The sequence below is a fragment of the Hemiscyllium ocellatum genome, chromosome 2, assembly GCF_020745735.1.
Source record: "Hemiscyllium ocellatum isolate sHemOce1 chromosome 2, sHemOce1.pat.X.cur, whole genome shotgun sequence".
NCBI lineage: Eukaryota > Metazoa > Chordata > Chondrichthyes > Orectolobiformes > Hemiscylliidae > Hemiscyllium > Hemiscyllium ocellatum.
Genome location: NC_083402.1, coordinates 19,440,106 through 19,463,408, shown reverse-complemented (window position 1 = coordinate 19,463,408; position 23,303 = coordinate 19,440,106). Strand labels below are relative to the sequence as shown.

Below are 23,303 nucleotides of genomic sequence, written 5' to 3'. Positions count from 1 at the left end.
GCCATGCAAGTATTCCTGCTTTGCAGCTTCACCGGATTGACACCTCTTTTTTAGGTATACCTCGTGCTGTTTCTAGTATGCCGTCCTGCACTCTCCATTGAACCAGGGTTGATCCCCAGTTTGATGGTCATGGTTGAGTGGGGGAGATGCCAGACCATGAGGTTACAGATTGTGCTGAAGTACAATTCTGCTGCTGCTGATCACCCACAGCACCTCATGGCTGTCCAGGCTTGAGTTGCTGGATCTTTTCGAAGTCTGTACCATTTAGCACAGTAATAGTGCCACACAACATGATAGAGTTGTTCTCAATGTGAAGGCGAGACTTCGTCTGTACAAGGACTGTGGGGTGGTCACTCTTAAAGCTACTGTCATGGACAAATGCATCTGCAACATGCAGATTGATAATGATGAGATCAGGCATGCTTTTCTTACTTGTTGGTTCCTTCACTACCTACTGCAGACCCAATCTAGCAGCTATTTCCTGTAGGACTCAGCTAGCTTGAATAATAGTACTGCTGCCAAGCCCCTCTTGGTAGTGGCCATTGATTCCCCCATCCAAAGTATACTACAGTGTCACCACCTCCGCTGAATCTTTCCTGCCAGTGGGACAGGACATATCCAGGGATGGTAATGGTGGTGTCTGGGGTGTTACCTGTAAGGTATGATTTCATAACTATGAATATATCAGGCTGTTGATTGAATCGTCTGTGAGACAGCTCTCCCAATCTTGGCACTAGCCCCTAGATATTAGTAAAGAGGACTTTGCAGGGTCATTAGGACTGTTTCAGCCATTGTTTTTTTTATGGAACCGAGGTCGATGCTGGGTTGTCCGTCCAGTTGCAATTCTTTGTTGAGACTTTGCAGTGATTGATATGACTGAGTGGTTGTCAGGCTGTTGCAGAGGGCAGTTGAGAGTCAACCACATTGCTGTGAGTCTGGAGTCACATTCCAGCCAGACAAGGTGAGGATGGCAGATTTCCTTCCCTGAAAGGCATTAGTGAGCTAGAAGGGTTTTTCTGGCAATAGTTTCATGGTGAGCAGTAAGTTCTTAATTCCAGATTTATTTTTTATTGAATTCAACTTCCACCATCTTCCGTGGTGGGAATCGAACCTACGTCCCCAGAACATTAGCTGAGTTTATGAACGAATAGTCTATCGATAATAGTACTCGGCCATCACCTCCCCTACAATCTATAAGCTGCTGCAAGTGAACTTTCATAAGTTTATTCAGCAACTGAATCAATGGTTTGAAATTTTGTGCCAGAATATGCAGGAAGTCCTCTTTTAAAGTTGTAGCTGCATTGCTGATAATCATAACTTTGAGTGAAACATAGTTTCTCATAAGAATCAATGTTAATGTCAGTGTTAGGTTCCTGAACACACTTTTTGCTCAGAACAAACAATGTATTAGTTGAAATACTGGACTGCATGTACACAGTACTGTGTGTTCCTTATCAAAGTAACTTGCAAAATAAAACGAATCGGTAAGAATTAAAGAAGCATCACGTTCAGTGCAATACATTGAAAAATAATGGCTCACATACAGTCCTAAAGTACTTTCAGACTGATCAGGCTTCATCTAGTCACAACTGCTGGTCAAGACAATTTGCAAGAACAGGACGTCAGTGCAGAATGACAGGCAGCAGCTAGGAACACAGAGAGCAGCTGAAGAATGTTACAAAGCCAGGTGCAAATTGCAAAATTCTGTGGCCATTTATAAACTTGTAATTCCAAAAGGCATCAAAAGTACAGAATCTCAACCAATTTGCAAAACTCATGATAAGGAAGGCAACGGTTATTTTTCCAGCTTCAGCTCTACTAATAGCCTCCACTGCAATGGCCACAACATGCCACAGTCCATTCTTAGGAGAAAATGAGGACTGCAGATGCTGGAGATCAGAGCTGAAAAATGTGTTGCTAGAAAAGTGCAACAGGTCAGGCAGCATCCAAGGAGCAGGAGAATCGACGTTTCGGGCATGAGCCCGAAGAAGGGCTTATGCCCGAACAATTGATTCTCCTGCTCCTTGGATGCTGCCTGACTTGCTGCGCTTTTCCAGCAACACATTTTTCAGCACAGTCCATTCTTAGTGAACCAATCTATTTTAAACTTTATTATTCCTTAGACATCTCTTATTTCTAATCTGTACATGTTTTTGTCATCCCAGCTGATTTTATATGGAACATGTTGGATCCCAGAAGAAACTTAATTTGATTCTGGAACATAAGCGCGCAATGCTACAAATGTTGTTTTAACAATAAAATATTAATTTACTACACAAAGAAAAACATGAAATATGATAAACTAAGCTATGTTCAGAATACAAGTAGAAAGATTTCAAAACATGGTACAAGTGAAATCACATCTGTCCCAACACTGTTACTATACAATAATCAAAAACAAGAAAGATTTTACTTTTCCTTCACACATTTCCAGGTTAGTCTGAACTATTGCTTTCAATTCCTCGACTTGAAAGTTTGTCAGCTTCTTCCTTGATTAGTCACATAACTGAATTTAGACTTCCCCCAACTTTGAATAACCACTTCAGGGTTCTAACCAAACACCTTTTTGTCTGGAGCTTCCAAATTAAAATTATTACACTGAGGTAACCATTTTCTTTCCTCAGCAGAAACAGTTTCACACATTTAACCTCCACCAGACCCTCTGTGTGGTGAAAAAACAAAATTTTTTTCAGCCAGGGACTTTTTCCCAAAACAAAAAGAGGGGTGATCCTTCTTTATACAAAGCATTCTAATGCTCTTAATTTTTATTCCATTTGCTTGCAATACTTGGCTAATGCAAACAAATTCTTATTATCATTTCTTACCACGAAGGTCCTTCCTCCTCAACCTCACCCCTGGCCTAAGGCATGGTGACCCTGAGATTAAATTCACCACCCGAGGTCTCACTTTAAGGAAAGAGCAACCCACATCAAATCATAGAATCTCTGTGGAAACAGCCCATTCAGCATATCGAATCCACACCTACCCTTCAAAAAGCATCCCACCCAGACCCTATAAGACTGCATTTTGCATGGCTAACCCATCCTAGTCTGCACATCCTGGGACACTGTGAGCAATTTAGCATCTTTGGAATGTGGGAGGAAACCAGAATACCCAGAGAAAACCCATGTCGCCACAGCAGGAATGTGCAAACTCCACGCAGTCACCCGAGGATGGGATTGAACCTGGCACTGTGAGGCAGCAGTGCTAACCACTGAGCCACTGTGCTGCCCTACAGGTTTCTTCTCTCTCACAGCTTTTAAAAAAAAACCTGGCTACAGAAATCCTGACAAGAAAATCATTAAAATTCATCATACACACAGACCAAAAATCCACTGTCTCAAATAACTGATATTAAAATATATATAAATTGCACACCCTATATCAAAACATGCGTCGCTTTATTATTTTTATTTGCGTTTAGAAACAAATTGCTCCTTGTTAAGTCAAGAAGACCTGGCCAGATCGGTACCTTTTGAAGCATGGGCCTCAGAGAATGGTATCCACAATGGAAGGAATCCTCTCTCAATTAATCGTGTTACAACCAACTGGGGGAGTGGATGAATAAAGAAGGAGAGCTGGCTCATCCCTCCTCACTCCAAGTCCTGACAGTTTGATCTATCCTTTCAGACACTGCAGTGAAATGGGAAACCTCACCAGGGGGTCTGGACATAACAAGAACATGCCCAGGCCAAAGGTAAAAACAGAAGGTAAGAGCAGGAGCCAAGGCCACACCAGGAGCCTGGGTGGGAGCCAGGGAAAAGTGTGAGAACCAACTGAGGTCCCTGGTGGTCACAACAGACACTGGGGACTTTCAAAATAAGAATGGAATGGGAGCTAAACGGAGGGAATTATAGACTTCAGGACTGAGAATGCGACTGGAAACATTGGAGAAATTTGAGCATTGCAGGGTATAGAACAAGAAGTCTGCAGCAAACAACATTAAAGCAAAACTGACAAGTTAAATTAATATATTGACAGCAATTGATCATGGATATTCAAGGGAAAACATTAAATGAGTCAACTTTAACCACAGGCATACTGCACCCTTCCTATTCCATCTGCTCAGTATCTTGGTCCAGATACATACGTAGGAAACAAATGGTTGTTTTGCTCAGTTTGGAATGCCTTTTTTTGCTGAAAATATGGTGAGAAGTGTTTTAAAAAGAATTCCAATTGTTCAATGCACAGCGCTGATCTACGATGATGATATTCCTTCCACGCTGCAGATACTGTGCTGAGGATTGCAAATGAGCAAGTCTTCTGTCCCCCAGGTAATAGAAGGGCACAAAATGTCTCATACATTTTTAAGAGCTTTGATGTTTCAGTCTGAGGATGTGTAGGGAAAAAAATACTGCCAGCAGCTGATTTCTTCCTGCAAGTCATTGTTACTTGCTGCTGTCTCAAAAGTAACCTTTATTCTCGGTTCTCAGAAAATAAAACAGAAAATGTTTCAAGAACATGCAGAAAGTCAAGCATCCTCAGTGAACCAAAAAACAGAGGCAATTGGGGAATTTGTACAAACTAAGGGAAAGAGGTTTGGGTGTTAGGAAGGAGTCACATCCACTAATGGTAAGGCTAAATTATAGTTCCCATTCATCTTCTCTCCTTCTGGGTTTAATCCACTTGAGTTTGCATGGTGAGGTGTTATATAAATAATTAAGTTAGTTAAATTGATTGTTATCCAACCTTTCTGGCATTAACAACCAGGGTCCCTACATGCAGTGATAGTGTCCCTATTTCTGGGCCTGTTGCATGTTACCATCCTGAAAGTAGATCTTTTTCCAAATATCTGATTTTTATTTGTTAATCCAAATTAAAATATTGCCATAGATGCCATCGACTCTTATCTTATTGAGATGCCTTATTTACAGGAATTTATCAAATGCATTTCAAAATTCAAATATATTACATCTACTGGTAGAATTTGCCTATCCTCCTCGCCAATTTATAATAAATTGATTAGGCCTGATCCCCTCTTCATGAAGCTTGATTGAATTGTCTGTTTCCAAATGCTCTGCTATAGAATCTATGTCCTGTAATGTGATTGTCGTGGAAGGTGTTGAGTTTGTTCATTGTTGTTGCTATACTCATCCAGGCAACTGGGCAGTGATGCATCACACTCCTGACCTATGTCTTGTAGATAGTGGACAGGTTCTAGGGAAGAAAGGGGTGAGTTATTCCTAACTTCTGACATGCTCTTGTAGCCACATTATTTACAAGGTAAATCCAGCTCAGTTTCTGGTCAATAATAATCTCCATGATGTTGATAGAGGGTGATTCAGCAATGGTGATACCATTAAAGGTCAAGGACTAATTTTGATTCTCTCTTGAAGGAGATTATTACCTGACATTTGTATGGCATGAATGACACCTGCCACTTGTCAGCCCAAGTCTGGATATTATTCACATCTTGTTGCATTTGGACATGGACTGATTCAGAATCTGAAGGTTGACAAATGGTGCTGAACATTGTGCAATCATTGGCGAACATTTCGACTTCTGACATTTTGCTGGAAGGAATGTCGTTGATGAAACAGCTAAAGATGGTTGGGTTAAGGACACTACCCTGAGGAACTCCTGCAGAGACGACTGCCCTCCAACAACCACGTCCATCTTCTTTTGCGCTGGGTAGGACTCCAACCAGAGGAGGCATTGCCCCTGATTCTCATTGAGGCTAATTACTGTCACATTCAGTCGATAGACAAAGTCTTTTCCCTGCGGTGGGTGAGTCCAGAACTAGAGGTTTAGGGTGAGAGGGGAAAGATATAAAAGAGACCTAAGGGGCAACTTTTTCACGCAGTGAGTGGTGGGTGTATAGAATGAGCTACCAGAGGAAGTGGTAGAGGCTGGTACAATTGCAACATTTAAAATACATCTGGATGGGTACATGAATGTAAGGAGTTAGAGGGATGTGGGCCAAGTTCTGGCAAATGGGACTAGATTAGGTTGGGATATCTGGTTGACATGGACAAGATTAGATTAGATTCCCTAGCTTGTGGAAACAGGCCCTTCGGCCCAACAAGTCCATACTGACCCTCCAAAGAGTAACCCACCCAGACCCATTTCCCTCTGCCAATGCACCTAACACTACGGGCAATTTAACATGGCCAATTCACCTGACCTGCATATCTTTGGACTGTGGGAGGAAACCGGAGCACCCAAAGGAAACCCACGCGATACGGGCAGAATGTGCAAACTCCACACAGACAATTGCCTGAGGCTGGAATTGAACCCTTAGTTGGACCAAAGAGTCTGTTTCCATGCTGTATATCTCTATGACTCTATGACTCTCAGTGCAGCATGACATATAGGGAAGTCACTCACACCCCACCCCTGGAATTCAGCTCTTTTGTTCATGTTTTGAATCAAGGCTTTAATGAGGTCAAGAGGTAAGTGGCCCTGGCGGAACCCAAACTGGGCGTCAATGAGCAGGTTATTGCTGAGCAAGTGCTGCTCCTTAGCACTGTTAATGACACCTTCCATCACTTTATTGATGATCGAGAGTAGAGTGATGGGCCATAATTGACAAGATTGGATTGGTACATTTTTTGTGTGTACAGGACACACCTGGGCAATGTTCACATCATCAGGTAGATGCCAGTGTGGTAGCTGTACTGGAGTTCCTTTTCCCTGCCATGTACTTGACTCACCTTCAGTTGGACTTCCTTGCTGACAGTCTTAACCATGCTATGGCTGCGGATTCAACTCTCGCCTTCGCGGAGGAATGTGAGATGGAACAACATCCCACAACAGTATTGCCAAGAGGAGACTACCCCACTTCTCCACAGCGTCATGCCACTCCACAGAGCCAGTGGATGAATGCAGAGACCAAGCAGGGAGGCCTTATATCCTCTACAGTAAGATGGTGACGTCTCTCAATAGGTCTGAGCACAAGCCACAGTCTCTTCCAGCCTGTCGTTGCTCACAATCTGCAGTCTCCTGGAAAAAGTCATTTTATCATTGACCAGCTGGAAATGCATTTACCTGACAAAGTACCTGAATAAGAAGGCCACAACCCTCCAGACTAATCGTCCATCACACCAATCTACCCTATAGCACCATCAACTGGCACTTTGTTTTCTTTAAAATTTATTCATGAAAAGTGTTGCTACTGAAGCCAGTGTATGCTGTTTTTTTTAAGTATATTAATTCAGGGGATGTGAGCATTGCTCCAGCATTTGATGCCTCTCCCAATTTGCCTTGAGGAAAGGTTGTGAACCACCTTCGAGAATCACTGTAGTCTATGTTATGTCAAAGCAGGTCCACAGTGCTGTCAGGGAAGGAGTTGACCCAGTGACAATGAAGGAACATCGGTACAGTTTGAAGTCGGGATGGTGTGTGAGTTAATGGGGAATTTTCAGGTTATAGGCGATGGTGCATGTATTGAAGTTTAGAGCTCATTCTGGTTGATTACAATACACCTTCATGCTTTCAGCTTTATACAGATTCCACTATACTTACCATAATGCCCAGAATTCACTGTCTGTGTGCCTTATAATATCTTTGTTGCACCACAGTCGTTCATTAACATTGTCTCTTCATTACTCAAGACAGGCTCCATTATCTGATAGTGCAGCTCCTATACTTCTTTTTATTAAATCTATTTTTCCTAAACCTTCCATTCAGAGATGCCATTCCACACCTCTGGAGCAGTTGGGCCTCTTGTTTAAGGGGTGGGGACACTACCTCTGTGGCACAAGAGGGTCCCTAAACAAGCTCCTATATTATTAGCCTGTCTCCTTACATCTATGGTTTCTATTTACTTTTACAATAGGAGTAAAAAGTTAACTCTTAATTAACTGAAACTGATTTAACCCCTTCATACATGTAGCAGCTATCCATAAAGGTGGTGCCCCCTACATGTTCAAAGACAATTAGGGATTGACCAACCAATACTGCCCTCATCATATGAACCACTTTAACAAAAAATTGCAATCCTTTTGAAGGTCAGCAAGATTTTGTTTTCAACCGATAACTATTTTAAAAATTGGTATGCTTATCAATTCAGTAAAATATTGTGCCATCAAGGAGAAACCAATCATATAGATAAGTACCTAACCAGCAACTCCATAGTAAGTTTATCAATGGTTTTACATGGCAGGGGAGCAAACTTATATGAAGTGATTTTCGGTGATGTGGACCAAAATCCATGCAACCAATGAACATGAACATACGCAGATTGCTTTCAATATGACCACTATTAATACGTGTACTTCAGCGTATCCTGTTATAAATCCTGTTAAGTCTATTGTATGATCCCTACTCTTTATGCAAGATTTTTGATTCTTGCTACTTCTGCTAACTAGAAGTGTGCATATAAAAGGCAGTCTGTCATGCTTTAAACCTCAGCTATTTACTTAAATTATATGCTAACTTAAATGGTATTCGGTATTTAATGAGAAAATGTGAGGACTATAGATGCTGGAGATCAGAGTCGAAGAGTGTGGTGCTTGAAAAGCACAGCAGGTCAGGCAGCATCCGAGGAGCAAGAGAATTGACGTTTTGGGCAAGAACCCTTTCTGATGAAAGGTTTATGCCTGAAGCATTGACTCTGCCGCTCCTCGGATGCTGTCTGACCTGCTGTGTTTTTCCAGCGCTACACTTCTTGACTCCAATATTTAATGTCAGGCTACTGATGTGGGTCCCAAAGTTTTCATTTAATCCTAAGACTTCACTTTGCCATAATTGCTCTTGTGACAGTTTTATTATCAAATATTTTTTTCTTGTAATTACTCCAAATTCCCTTTATCCCTTCTCTTCAAGGTATAGCAGCTTCCTTTCCAGTTTTATTTGCACAGGTACCTTATTCAAGTGTTTAGGTATGAGGCTTGGCACTGAGTACTCAGTGACCCACTGTGGATCGAGTGCAATCATAACCAATTGCAAACTGGTCTCTTCTGGAACTTCCCAGGGCTGTTAGCAACTGAAACACAACTCTGCGCTATCAATAATTACTGTGAATGTATAATTCTCTTGGCTAATGTTACTTCTTCTGGTATTAAATAAGCCTGTCTCATTTTAAAAGTGTTAAATACATAATACCATTCAAGCACTCTATGCTGTTGTGCATTAATACCAAATGTAGCAATTACTAGGATTAAGCCTGATAGTCCAGGCACTTAGCTTTCAATCATCTGTCGCTTGGTCTATGCACATGACCCATATGATGACTCTCTTGGATTGTGCCTTTCCTGATCTGATTGCTACTCTCTGCTTTACTTAATCATTTTTGTTTGTTTTAATCACAGCAGCTTCCTGTGTGTTGGGCCTAAGTTCCTTCACCTTAGTCTCTCAATTACAAGTAACATCAAGATAACGTTTGTTACTCCCTGTTGCTAAAGGCAGTTGCAGAGATTGTTAACAGTACCTTCTCGCATACTGATGCCAATTTCTTCCTTTATGGCCTTATTTTTGTTGGCTCACCTCATAGAGCACCAGGGCCTACTATAACTGACCTTTAAAACATACTCCATCCTTGTGACTTCTTTCACTAATGATTGTAGTCATGAGTCATCTTATAGCTCATACAGCTTGCTCACAGAATGCATACCCTCCCACAGTCCACACATTAAAAATTGTTGCAAAGACTAGATGTATCAGCTCATTGAACTGAATGTTTAGTGGCAGATTTTCATTCTTCAAGCCCTCTGCCATCATTTTTCTTTGACCCGTGAATACCACAATGATCTTACCTCTCAATTGCTTTCCATTCTGTCATTTCCTTGTGTTATTTTCTGTGGTCCTCCGTAGATTTTTTTCTGCTTTGACTTCCATCTTTGCAAATTCTGGTACTTCTCAAAACTCCTTAATTTACAACCTTTGAACTTCTGTTAACTTCACAAATCAATCATTTGCATTTTGATCTATGTATCTAACATATTTTAAATATTCATTTTTCTGTTCTTTTTCCGCTTGGTAATTATTTTGAAAGTGAATCTCTGATAACACCAATGCTGTTACACTGCGTTGCTTTTAACAAATTTGAACACAACATCATGGGCCAGAGGCCCTGATCCTGTGATATACTGTTCTATGTTAAGGAGTTTGGAGATGCTGATACCTCACTTCTGCGCTCACAGTTTCAATGTGAAGGAGAAACTGTACTTGACTTTGAGAGGACGTAATTGCATTAATAGACTGGACATATAAAGAGGCTATAAAAATGATTGCAGAGAAATGTGACAAGATGAAAAAAAAGGAAATGAAATTCATGTAGAATTACAGCTGTTTATAAAATGAGTGAAGGAGTAAGAATTTTTTTTTGTTTATGCATACTTATTTTTAAGAATTATACATTGACTAAATTCTTTTTAAACAAAAATACTGATTTTTTTGTTTTTTACAAATAGGACTGAAATGTGTAAAACAAAGACAGCATTAAGAATCTATAGAAATCATTTTAGTCTACATTTAAAAAAAAATTACTTTGATTCCTTATGGAAGCAGGCATTAGAGTTTTTTAGTCTCATCTTAAAAGTGTATAAATACTTGATGTCAATCAAGTCGTGAAATGACAGGCACAAATCCCAATAATGAAATGTTGAGAAATCAGTTCTGCAGGACTAAACCTGTAATAAAAGCACCTGGCTTATGCCTGCAGATAGACTGAAATAGCAAGCATTGGCATTTTTAATAATTTTTTCAAACATTTAAAGTACAGGGGTTTTACATGCTTCCTCTGACATCTATTAGGATGTTCCCTTGACAGCTGTTTTCATAATTCTGTTGATAGTTCAAAAGGCTTTTGAAATAACTCCACAGAGGATAGTGTCAGCAAGTCACCCTTTAACTATACATGGAGAGTTCTTGACACTGATGCAGCTCCCTCTGACGCAGCTCCCAGAGTGTCAGGATGTCAGACACTCCTGTTCTTTTCTGTCAGCCAGGGTCCCTGATCGTACCTGATTAACAGCCCCAATCAGGGAATACATATTTTATGATGTCCACTTGGCTGACCATGTAACAATCACTAATTTTGTGTGTGTGTGTTTTAAATAAATTCTTGTACACTTTTAGCAATCCCAGAGGATGTTTGACCTCTTCCAAAGGCCACCGACTTCCCTACTGATGTCTCAAAATTATGTCCAAGAGGGAATGTTAGCTTTCCAAAAGGATACCTTAACTTTCCAAGGGTTGGTGCTATGTTTGGAGATGGAATTTCTAGATTTGGATGTCAGCTGCTATTTTCACATGGAGAGATAGCCTCTCCATCTGTGCAGCTTCTTTTCTGCATGTATCCATCACTTATTACAGTTTTTATTTATATGTAAAATGAAATAAAGCACTGCAGATGTTGAAAATCTGAAACAAAACAAATTTCTGAAGAAGCTCAGCAGGTCTGGCGGCATCTGTGCAGAGAAAGCAGGGTTAACATTTTGTGTTCTTCAGATCATTCTGAAGAAGGGTCGCTGGACTTAAAACATTAACTCTACTTTGTCTCCACAGAGGAGACAATGAGGTCTCCAGATGCTGGAGATCAGAGTTAAGAGTGTGTTGCTGGAAAAGCACAGCAGGACAGGCAGTATCTGAGAAACAGGAAAATCGATGTTTCAGGCCACAGCCCTTTATCAGGAATTCATGATTCCTGATGAAGGGCTCCGGCCCGAAACATCAATTTTCCAGCTCCTTGGATGCTGCCTGACCTGCTGTGCTTTTCCAGCAACACACTCTTAACTCTCTCTCTCTCCACCGTTGCTGCCGAACCTGCTGCGTTTCTCCAACAATTTTGCTTTCCCTGATTCAACTAGCTTTTTTCAATATCTGCCACTGACGTAAAAGTCCCATTTACCAGTGAAATTAAGGTTAGAATTGCCTGCTGACATGAAATTGATGTTTTATCTGTGTTGTTTCATATAAGCACTATTAGGACTACAGACTAATTTATTGTCAGCGTTTATTATGCAATAAAACAAATTTAATTTTTGTGGTTGCGAGTTGCTGTCATGCAAATTTACTCTGACTTTCTTTTTCCAGTTGGCTACACAATGAATGATTTAATCTTCGAATGGGATGCAGATAAACCAGTGCAAACTGCAGATGGACTAACCTTGCCACAGTTCCTCCTGAAAGAAGAGAAAGATTTACGCTACTGTACAAAACATTACAATACAGGTATGACCTTAACTTCATCTTGTGAAAGAAGGACATGCAAGTCTGTAATGTTGAATTTTAATGCGCTCTTACAATCATCAATTTGCAATAGAAATGTAAAAAAACTTTAAGGGTTGTCCTTTGGAACTGTCCCCGAGATTTTTAGTTAATTAAATCTTGGGATGAGGTTATAGCAACAACAACAAAATTGCCTCAAGGTTATTTGATTTGATTTATTGTTTGGTTTGACTTATTGTTGTCACATGTGCCTAAGTGCAGTGAAAAATTTTGTTTTGCAAGCAGATCACTGCAAACAATGACATATAGATCATACGGTGCTTAGACAGAGTGAGACATATAAAGTTACAGCTGCACAGGAGGTACACAAAGCAAGATCAACATTAACAAGAGCCACATTACTTGAAGTTAGAGAGGTCCATGCAACAGTCAAGGAACCAGCAAGGAACAAGCTGTTCTTTAACCTGTTGGTGCATGTGTTCAAGCTGCTGTATCTTCTGCCTGATGGAAGAGCCCTAATTTGAAACTAAATTGGTAACAAAGTTGTCACAAAATCATGAGCTCAGAATACATCTCAGTCATATGAAAAAAAAGATACCAGATGGTTAGAATAAAAAAAATACACATGTAAGCTAAATATTCAAGTTCCCATTTCTCTCTCTCAAAGTCTTTCCCCCTCTCAGGGTTTCTGAAGTTTCTCTCTGAAGTCCCTAAGCCACTGAAGTCCCACTATAGCAAGCAAGATTTATTTGTACCAAAATTCTAAAAAAGCAACTACATAGCTGGATTCAAAACATTCTCGATCTTAGCAGTCTGCATAACTCTTGGTCTCACTGTTGTCACAGAACCATAGAATTGTTTCAGTGTAGAGGGAGGTGATTCAGCCCATCATCTTGCACTGGCTCTCTGAGCATTCTTTTTGATTGCCAATCTCCTTTCTCTTCCCTGTACAGTGATTCTATTTAAATAGTCATCCAATGCTCTTTTGATTGCCTCAGTTGAACCTGCCTCCAGTACATTTCCAAACCATGCATTCCATACCATATCTACTTCACTGTGTTTTTTTTCTCTCTCCCTGCATTTGCTTCTTTTTTCAAACAATTTAAAATAGTTCCCGCTTGTTCCTGATCTATGAATGGGAATAAACTCCCCCTATCCACTCTGTTCAGATCTCTTCTGACTTTGAAAATCTTTGTCAAATCTCCTCTTAGAGGAGAACAGTCCTAACCTCATACCCATTCACACAAACAACTGTCATGCCTCATCCCTATAGAGGGTTTCTGGTAAATCTCTTTGAATCCCAAAATCATAGAATCATCAAATTTTACAGTATGGAAGGAGGCCATTCAACCCATTGTGTCTCTACCACCTCCTGAAAGAGCTACCCAGCAAGTCTCACTTTCCAGCCATATTTCCATAGCCCTCTATCATCACCACCTTCAGCTCTCATTTGAAACCTCGCATGAAAACCGCCTCCAGAACTCTCCCAGGCAGGACCTTCCAAACCCTAACAACTCTCTGAGGAAAGAGATTTCTCCTCATCTCACTCCTAGCTCTTGCTGGCAACTGGAAATTCTCCTCTCTATTAACTGACATAATTCTTCGGCAATCTGTAAAAAATATTTACATCCTTTCTATAATGTGGTGTGCAGAACTGTACACAGTACGCTACCTGAGGTCTAACTAATGCCTCTTACAAATCATGGGATGTGGGGAGTTCCTGGCTAGATATTACCCATCCCTAATTGTCAGGGGATAGTTAAGGGTCCACATTACCTGGTCGGAAGTCACAAGATGGTCAGATGTGAGTATGACATATTTTCTTTCCAAAAGGGAACAGCAATCGACAGCAGTTACATGGTCACCATTAGGCTAACTTTGTAATTGCAGATTTTCTTTTTCTCCCCAATTCACTTTGTGAGATTTGAACCTTTATTCTCTGGACATTAGCCTCGGGTTCTCCATTATTAGTTGTTGAGAATGTGTTGCTGGAAAAGCACAGGCAGCATCCCAGGATCAGGAAAATGTCTCATTCCTGATGAAGGGCTCCAGCCCAAAACGTCAATTTTCCTGCTCCTCAGATGCTGCCTGACCTGCTGTGCTTTTCCAGCAACACACTCTCAACTCTGATCTCTAGCATCTGCAGACCTCTGTCCCCTAGTTCTCAATTATTAGCCCAGTGACATTACCACTACACTACCATCTCCTTTGAAGTTTATCCTAACCTCCTTATTCTAGAACTTAATATCCCTATAGTCTATAATATTGTATGCTTTCTTGTCTGCTGTCTCTACCTGCCCTGTCACCTTTGAGGATTTATGTATATTGTCCTTCTGCTCATGCACATCTTTAGACTAGAGCCATTTATTGTATACTTTGCTTCATGGTCTTTGTACTGAAGTGTATAGGCATGTATATAAGGCATGATATTCAACGATCTGCTGTTATCGCATCCAATGCTTATGTTACCTCACATCACATAAATATGAAATGTGGGTCATGTGGTGCTGAAGAAGTCAAATTAATTTTATTAAAGTTCTGGTATTTAGATATGCATATTACAATCACAGGCATTTGTGCATCTGAGCTCAAGATCAGTTAATTCTAATCTGACTAATTGTTTCTAGAAGATTCCCCACCATTGAACTTAAGTTGATTCGTCTTCTGGAAAACATGTCTTACAGTATTCTTGCTAAAAAATTAATTAGTTAACTTGAGCTGTGTTAACTCCTTCACTCTCCACATCACCCAGGAGCCAAGCAAATAAACAAGCCCTTTTTGTCTGATGATGGGATGTCAGAAGTCCCATGACATTGCAGAAAAACAGCAAGGACTCAGGTCTCCTAACCAACATTCTTTCCCCAACTGGTCATCAATCCCTGCAAGGGGAACTACTGGACAAGGTCAAGGAATGTGGAATTAGAGGGAAAGTAGCAAATTTGAATGAAAAACAATTGCAATGTGGGAGACAGGGCCAGAGTTAAAATGGTTAAGTATGTAGCAACGTTGTGTATTTGGATTCCCTTAATTATGGACAGTGATCCAACTGAAGTGTTTGCTATGACTGGAGTCATTGATAAGGTCTATCAAGAAAGGCTGTTTGCTCTGAGGGGGAAATCAGAAGAAGGGAACATAACTTGGAAGTTCAACTCAGGTCATCGGGCTGATATCAAAAAGCACATCATTGCATTGAAGATAGGTGACATCTGGAACCCTTCTCAACACTTACCACTAGCCCACTCAAAATAACTGTTGATGTTGACAATCAAATTGAAAATATCAAGAAGTTAGATTGGTAGGTTTTTATTTGATAAAAGTAAGAGTATTAAAGGAAAAGAAAGAGCTGAAAATGTGTTGCTGGAAAAGCACAGCAGGTCAGGCAGCATCCAAGGAACAGGAGCATTGACGTTTCGGGCATAAGCCCTTCTTCAGGAAGGGCTTATGCCCAAAACGTCGATTCTCCTGTTCCTTGAATGCTGCCTGACTCACTGCGCTTTTCCAGCAACACATTTTCAGCTCTGATCTCCAGCATCTGCAGTCCTCACTTTCTTCCCTAAAGGAAAAGAAAACCAAGGTAGGTAAATGGATACAAATGAGCAATGTTTTGATAAAATGGTGTCAGAGACAGAATGGTGTACATCTATTCTAAAGTACCTTCCTGAAGGTAGTGTTTTTATTATGTTTTGAAATGGGTAGGAGTGTCCTCCAAAGGGAGTTTATAAGAATGATCCTGGAGATGAAGGGCTTGTCATATGAGGAACCCTGGGATACTTCTTGGTGGAGTTTAGAAGGATGAGGGAGGATCTGACTGAAACTTACAGAACACTGAGAAGCCTGGGTAGAGTGGACATGGAAAAGGTATTTCAACTAATAGAAGAGACTAGGACCCGAGGGCACAGCCTCAGAGTGGAGGGATGACCCTTCAGAACTGAGTTGAGGAGGAATTCTTTCAGCCGGACAATGGTGAATCTGTGGAACTCATTGTTGGACAGGGCTGTGGAGGCCAAGTCGTTGAATGTATTTAAGACACAGATAGATAAGTTAGAACAAAGAACATAGAAAAATACAGCGCAGTACAGGCCCTTTGGCCCTCGATGTTGCACCAATCCAAGCCCACCTAACCTACACTAGCCCACTATCCTCCATATGCCTATCCAATGCCCGTTTAAATGCCCATAAAGAGGGAGAGTCCACCACTGCTACTGGCATCTTGATTGATATGGGGATCAAGGGTTACAGGAAGATGGCAAGGAAGGAAGTTAGAAACAATTCAGGCATGATCAAATGGCAGAGCAGACCTGATAGGCTGAATGGCTGAATTCTGCTCCTATATCACGGTCTTATGGTCCTATAATCTTATGGTCCTATGGACTGAGCTTTGTGGTCACTTTTGTTCACTGTGTTAAGTTTGAGAGAAAGGTAGTGTTCACGGATATTTTTTAAACACGTTTGTTCAGTGGGCAAAAAGAACCTTGAGCATGTTCCAGCAGCCCCATGTGGTTTAAATCAAGATATTTTTTACAACATAGATACACCAGTTTTAAATATTAAATGTGCAGTCAGCAAAACCATCAGTTAGTATAAATTCCCTCAAAAGAACTTCAACTGTGCATCATTATCGATGGCAGAGGCTGCGGTATCATTGCACGCTGGAGCCTTTTCAATAATATACAAAGCTTTTAGCTAATAAATCAGGATTATCACACCTCATTCTAACTACCAATGTAGCGAAACTTCCACTGTCCTCATTAAAATGTGCCTCAATATGAATCACTGCCACCATTCATTTGAAGATAAATATTTTTCAGTCAGCCTTTGTATTGATTTTATGACTTATTTTGAATATTTAAAGTTGCTATCTATGGATAGATGCATTTTTTTCTTCTTCCAATGTTCACATCTTCTGTTTCCACTGTGATACTAGTTAGTGCTACATTATTAGTTCATTGTTAGTGCTTTTCATTAAAGTGTGTTTGTTATATTGCTAGTTAGTAATCTAGAGACCTAGATTAACAATCCTGCTGAGTTTGATTTTAATTCCAAAATGGCAATTTTAATTCAGTTCAATAAAGTGTCTTTTTGTAAAGGTTACCACTGAGAGCTCAAGTCTTTCCAATATTGCTTGTGTCACTGAGAATGAAAGTGGGATATGAGTGCCTAAGATGGGGTTTTACCAATTTGTTGTGATCACTGTCACAGAGACTAACCTTGTATGCCAAGCATTTTATCTTTTTATTTGCTGTTTGAATTTCGCCAAATGCGATTGTGGGATTTGCATCCACATGCCTATCACATTAATTTGGCTTTCTGAATTACTCATCTCATGACGTTTCTACCATGTTATTGTCTCCAGTCATGCTAATATCATTTAATTTGGACAACTTGGAAGCATCAGAAAAATTGAACATGCTTTCCACATTGCTACACTTTAATAATGTTGCACAGGTAACAGTTTAAGAAACATTTAGACAGGTACATGGATGCATTAGGTAGAGAGGGATATGGACCAAGTACAAGCAGATGAGAACAGTTTAAATTGTGAAAATTGGGCAGCAGGCAGGTAGGGCTGAAGGGCCTGTTTCAATGCTATAGACCTCTATTTCTCTAGGTACTAGATGAAAAGGAAATCAGCCACTATGCAAATCATGCTCTATAATCTGTTGAAATATAGAACACAATGTTTGAAACATGATGTACGTGAGATCTAACATGTTTGGCCTTCTTTTCTGGTGCTACATTATATCTTTTGCAGGAAAATTCACATGTATTGAAGTAAGGTTCCATCTTGAGAGACAAATGGGCTATTATTTAATTCAGATGTACATTCCGAGTCTTCTAATTGTGATTCTATCCTGGGTATCATTTTGGATAAACATGGATGCAGCCCCTGCTAGAGTAGCCTTAGGAATCACAACAGTGCTCACCATGACGACACAAAGCTCTGGATCTCGTGCTTCATTGCCTAAGGTAGGAAATTAAACTATTTGCTTGGAATTAATTGGATCACTACATTGTAATGAATAGACACTGAGACCTGAAGCCTGTAACCTTACACAATATTAACTAAGATTTTCCCCTTGCCAAGCTCCCATCTTGACTGCTCACTAATCAGAAGTATGAAGCACAGCTTAATGTACCCGTAAATGGGGTGAGATCAGGATTAAGAGCATTGTGTAAACTATCACTTGACTTACAAGTTGAATACCTCTTACCATTTATTTTCCTTTTGAAGTAGGCATGCAACAGGAAATTATAACACAAAGAAAAGCCATGCAAAAGTATTGGTGAATAAGATCAAGGGAAACCCAAAGAGATAAACTTAGGAAAGAATTGGACCTATTGGGAACCAGAAAGGCAACCTGTGCCTGGAGGCAGAGGTTGAGGTTAGATTACTTAGAGAACATTTTGCAGATATCTTTACAAAGGAGGGATAAACGTTTGAAGTGAGCAACTACTAAAGGGCTTGAAGTCTCTGAAAATAGATATCAGACCCCAGCTAAATGTATCCCACATTGTTACAAGGAGTAAAGTTTGAAAAGCCTCTGACCATCATAGATAAATATGTACAGCTACATACATAGCCTTGGCTACAAAACTGGTGTCATAGAAATTGAGGACTTATACCAGGCGTTTAAAAAGCAAGTTGATCTCCATAATGGAGTTCTTGTCATACAAGCAAAGTTTAAATAGATTGGGATTCTACTTACTGGAGTTTTGAAGAGTGAGAGGTGATCTCATTGAAACAAATAGAATTCTTAAAGGGTTCGACAGGGTAAATGCTGAGAGGATATTTCACCTCATGGGAGAATCTAAGACCAGACACCATAGTCTCAGAATAAAAAGGCAACAATTTAAGACTGAAAGAGGAATTCTTTCTCTCAGAGGGTTGTGAGTCTTTGGAATTCCTCACCACAGACAGCTATGGGGCCAGAGTCCTTGTGTATATTTAAGGCTGAGAAAGATAGATTCTCGATTGTGAGATTATGGGCAAAATGGAAAGTGAACATGAGGAATGTTGGATCAGCCATGATCCTTATAAATAAGGGAGCAGGCTTAAGGGGCCCAATGGCCTACACTTGTCCCATCTGGTCATATAAAGATGATGCTTTACAATTGTTATAGTCAGTGAGTAAGATGGAACTCTGCAACATATGGCTCAGGCGTAACCTTCCTTCCCAAATGATGATCAAAAGATGACATAGGTTGTATTGACATTAAATTACATTAGCTCAGACTGTAATCATTCCTGACAAAACAGTATGTGAACAATGCTATGTTATATTAGTCCACTATCAATTCAAAGAAAATATTAACTAAAAACCTGTAACCCCTCCCAAAATGTGCATTTTGCATTCCTAAATTTTTTTGCATGTATGTGGTTTCTGTCATATAGTTTTAAAAAGTATATATAGACACAGGAGCCATGTAAGAGGTGTGAAGTAACAGACAGCATGGTTAAAAATGGACTGAAGAGAGGGTAAATGCCAATGGAAGTGCCAGGGTGGGTATTCCAAGTCCACATTCCCTGCCTTGAGACTTACCTACCTACAAATCTGCTCAGACACCAGCCAGCTGAAGCTCTGTGTGCTGCTTTGTGTCTGCTGGGCCCATGATAAGAGCAAGGGCATTGAACTTGTTTCCCACTTCCCTACCCTTTCCCCCATCACTCCTCAGAATGATGAAAGAAACTCACCCTCTCATTTGTAATTTCAAACTTTCAATCCTCTTGTAAGGAGGCCACTCAAAGTTTCTACTAAGGTCTAACTTTTCAAAATTCCTCAGACATCGAACATGCAGATGGATCACACACACAGTCACATTTAGGTGATGCCTGATCTCTTCAGGCTCATTGCTGTCCATGATGCATCCAACAGCTAGGAAGCCATTGATATACAAATTCTCAATGTTGGGAGTGCCTGTCTACACACGCCACACTTTCTCCTGAGTTTCCCACCCTTAACCCACAACCTACCCCTCTTGACACCATAAACCTTATCAAGCTGCCCCCATCCTGGTCACTTATAAAATCTCTGGAGAACTCCGAAGGGAAGACCAGGATCCCAACTAAGTACCTGCTAGGTGCAGCAAGGTCTTACAGGTTGTAGTTTAAAAGTGAGATGTCACTCATTTAAAACAGAGATGAGGGCTGTGAGTCTTTGAAATTCCCTTCTTCAAATGGCAATGGATGCAAAATCTTTAAATATTTTTAAGGCTGAGGCACATAATTTCTTGATTATCAAGGGGAAGAAAGATTAGGCAGGAATGTATAGTTGAGGTTAAAATCTGATCAGCTATGATCCTATTGAATGTTGGAGGAAGCTTGAAGGGCCGACGGGTCTACTCTTGTTCCTTACTTGTATGTTCAACCCGAACAAATTGTATTTCTGTAACCCCTCCCAAAATGTTCAACCAGAATTTGGCTCCAAGCCATTAAGTTACGATGAACCTTGTTCATTGAGTCAGGTTTCAGGAGCAGTTCACTGGCGGACAAGGTAATAGAGCAATTCAGAAGTTTATGGATCAAATTCCTGGGCTTAGAATCAAGGAGGCTGAATATGCAGCCTGTAATGGCAGAGTGATTAAAACGGGAGGATGCACAAGAGGCCAATGTGCGAAGGGCTGAGAATTCAAACGGTTGTAGAGCTATAGGAAACATTGACCAAAAAATCTCATATTTTAAATTCATATTTTATTAATTTTAGGACAGTTTTGTTGCAGGTAAGTTTGCCTCCTTTATAATTGAATGGTGGCCTGGAATTCTGACCATGGCCTATTCTACCACTGCTAACCTTGTAGAAAGCTAACCTTTCACCCTCTTCATTGCAGGTGTCCTATGTCAAGGCCATCGATATCTGGATGGCCGTCTGTCTGCTGTTTGTGTTCTCTGCCCTCCTGGAGTATGCAGCTGTGAATTTTGTGTCAAGACAGCACAAAGAGCTACTCCGACTACGGAAGAGGAAACGCAAGGTCAGAAACCATCTTCTTAAATTGAAGCTGGTTAAGGTTGCATACTGTAGCTGCTGGCTGCAATACTTTCTGATATATCACCATCTTGATTGTTCAATACTCCTAGCACCAGCTAAGTATCCAACCAGAGCACACTTGCAAGGACAAGACCTGCACTGTTGATGGCATGACCCACATTAAGATTACATCTTCCATTCTTGTATTCTCTGTTGCACCAAATTCCAAACAAAACTAGAACTTCTCTTGGAAGGGATATTAAAATACAGCACATTCAAAAACAAGTGCTAGTGATTTATAGGAAACATTGGTGTAAAGTCTGATATAAAATACCCAAAATTAATTACCTGAACTATGACTTTTGTCACAAGTAATATTTTATCTTGTGTAATTTATAGAGCTGGAAATACTTTTAAACTGTTGAGGACATTGAAGCCCTTGTAGTTGTGCCTGTATTTTATCTTAATAGAGTACTTTTTTGTTTCCCTTCTTTGCTGAACCATTTTGATGAAAGAATATTGAGGGGGTGCTTGATGGAAATGAAAACATAGAAACGATACGACGTAACAATGGCTTGAGAAGCAGCGAACCAATATACGGGACTTTGGCTCAAATCTACAGTTCAAATTTTGGGGTAAAATAACAAGCAGATGTCCCATTTGTTATGTGATAAACAGTGATAAATAGAGGAGTTGTCCTTTTGTTTAACCTCATGTCTGTATCAAGTAGGAATTTTCACCCCTTGTAGTCTGTTTACTGTTCATATGTTGTAAAACATAGTTTCATCTTAAGGTACCTGTCTTGTTAAAACATCTATTTAGATCATATTTAACCTCCCCTAAAAAAAGAAAGTTTACAAACAGCAAACAAAGCTAAGTTGAATTGAATATTTTCCCACTCGATAAATATATTATTTTGACATTGGTGAACTGCAAAACAAATTTACATCAGAAGTCAGTGGAAATTCTTGGCAGGGCAAAGTTTAATATCTCCAACATAGTCCCTTGTCAGAGTTAAGTTAAAATCTAGTATGTACAGAATTGATCTTAGATGCAACTTCTTCACATTGAAATATTAGGAGTTGCCTATGCTTTATTTAATTAATGCATGCATTTTGTTTCAGGGTCAGAGGCAATTCAGGGAATATCTACAATTATATTCAGCAGTGAAAAGAAAGATTCTTAAAAATCATGCTGATAGAAATGAGTGAAGGAAGAAAAAATTCTTCATTTTAAATATTTGAAGTATTTAAAATTTGTTAAAGAAGCTCTAAACTTGACTATAGGGATGATTGAGTGTTTCTTTGAAGACATTCCTTGTCACTATAGGGGTTCATTGGTCCTATACGCAGTGTAAAGTGGTTAAATGAGCCTGGAGAACCTTTAGACTGGCATGTTTAGTATAAGAGGTCAGGGCGTGCAGAAGTTTAAATTGGCATGGAGGGTAAAAGGGGCCATGGAGGGTGAGTGTAGTGCATGAGCTGACACGGATCCTGCATGGCAGGTTTGTGAAGCACAGGCTGTGGAGCTGGTCTTTTTTATTTATAACTGGAATGAAGTCAAAAAGCACTAAGATGGGCCTGAAAAACAACCCCCATTTCTGCTAGTTTCTATCAGCTATTCAACACGTCAGACTTTAAATCAAGTAATTTGTGGATTACTGCACACGTGCAAGTGGTTCACAAGCAGGGAAGTTGCTAAAGTCAATGAAAACCTTATTAATTGCTATAGGCTGTAACACTATCAAGAAAATGGAAAAATAGAATATAAGATCAGGATGTTTCAGCTCTGAGGGTTTGAGTTTCAAACTGAAACTGGATAGTTTGGTGTTGTTTTCTGTGAAGCACAGAGGGTTGAGGGATGACTTTTTCGAGGCTTGTAAAATCATGAGAGGTATAGATAAGGTGAATAGTGAAGGTCTCTTCCGTAGCATAGGGGAGTTAAAAACTAGAGACCATAGGTTTAAGGTGAGAGGGAAAAGTTTTAAAAGAGACCTGAGGGACAACATTTTCACACAGAGGGTGGTTCATATGTGAAATGAACTGTCAGAGGAAGTGGCAGATGCATGTATAGTTGCAACATTTAAAAGACAGGTACATGGGTAGGAACGTTTAAAAGGATATGGACCAAATGCAGGCAAATGAGTTGAGTTTACTTTGGGAAGCCTGGTCAGCATGGATGAGTCAGACCAGAGAGTCTGTATCCATGCTGCATTACTCTATCACTCCA

At 40.1% G+C, this 23,303-nt stretch overlaps 1 protein-coding gene across 4 annotated transcripts in view; it reads left to right on the top strand.

Moving 5' to 3' along the window:
- Nucleotides 1–23,303, top strand: part of glra3 (glycine receptor, alpha 3) — a 141,893-nt gene that overhangs the window by 98,574 nt on the left and 20,016 nt on the right. For 2 of the 4 annotated variants that reach the window (XM_060843068.1, XM_060843074.1), the window contains 3 exons: nt 11,977–12,114; nt 17,864–18,078; nt 20,938–21,078. In XM_060843068.1, the coding sequence (XP_060699051.1) occupies nt 11,977–12,114; nt 17,864–18,078; nt 20,938–21,078 (494 nt within the window). Of the gene's footprint in view, nt 1–11,976; nt 12,115–17,863; nt 18,079–20,937; nt 21,109–21,589; nt 21,696–23,303 lie in introns of all 4 variants that reach the window. The other 2 variants (XM_060843060.1, XM_060843051.1) reach the window with 2 other exon arrangements.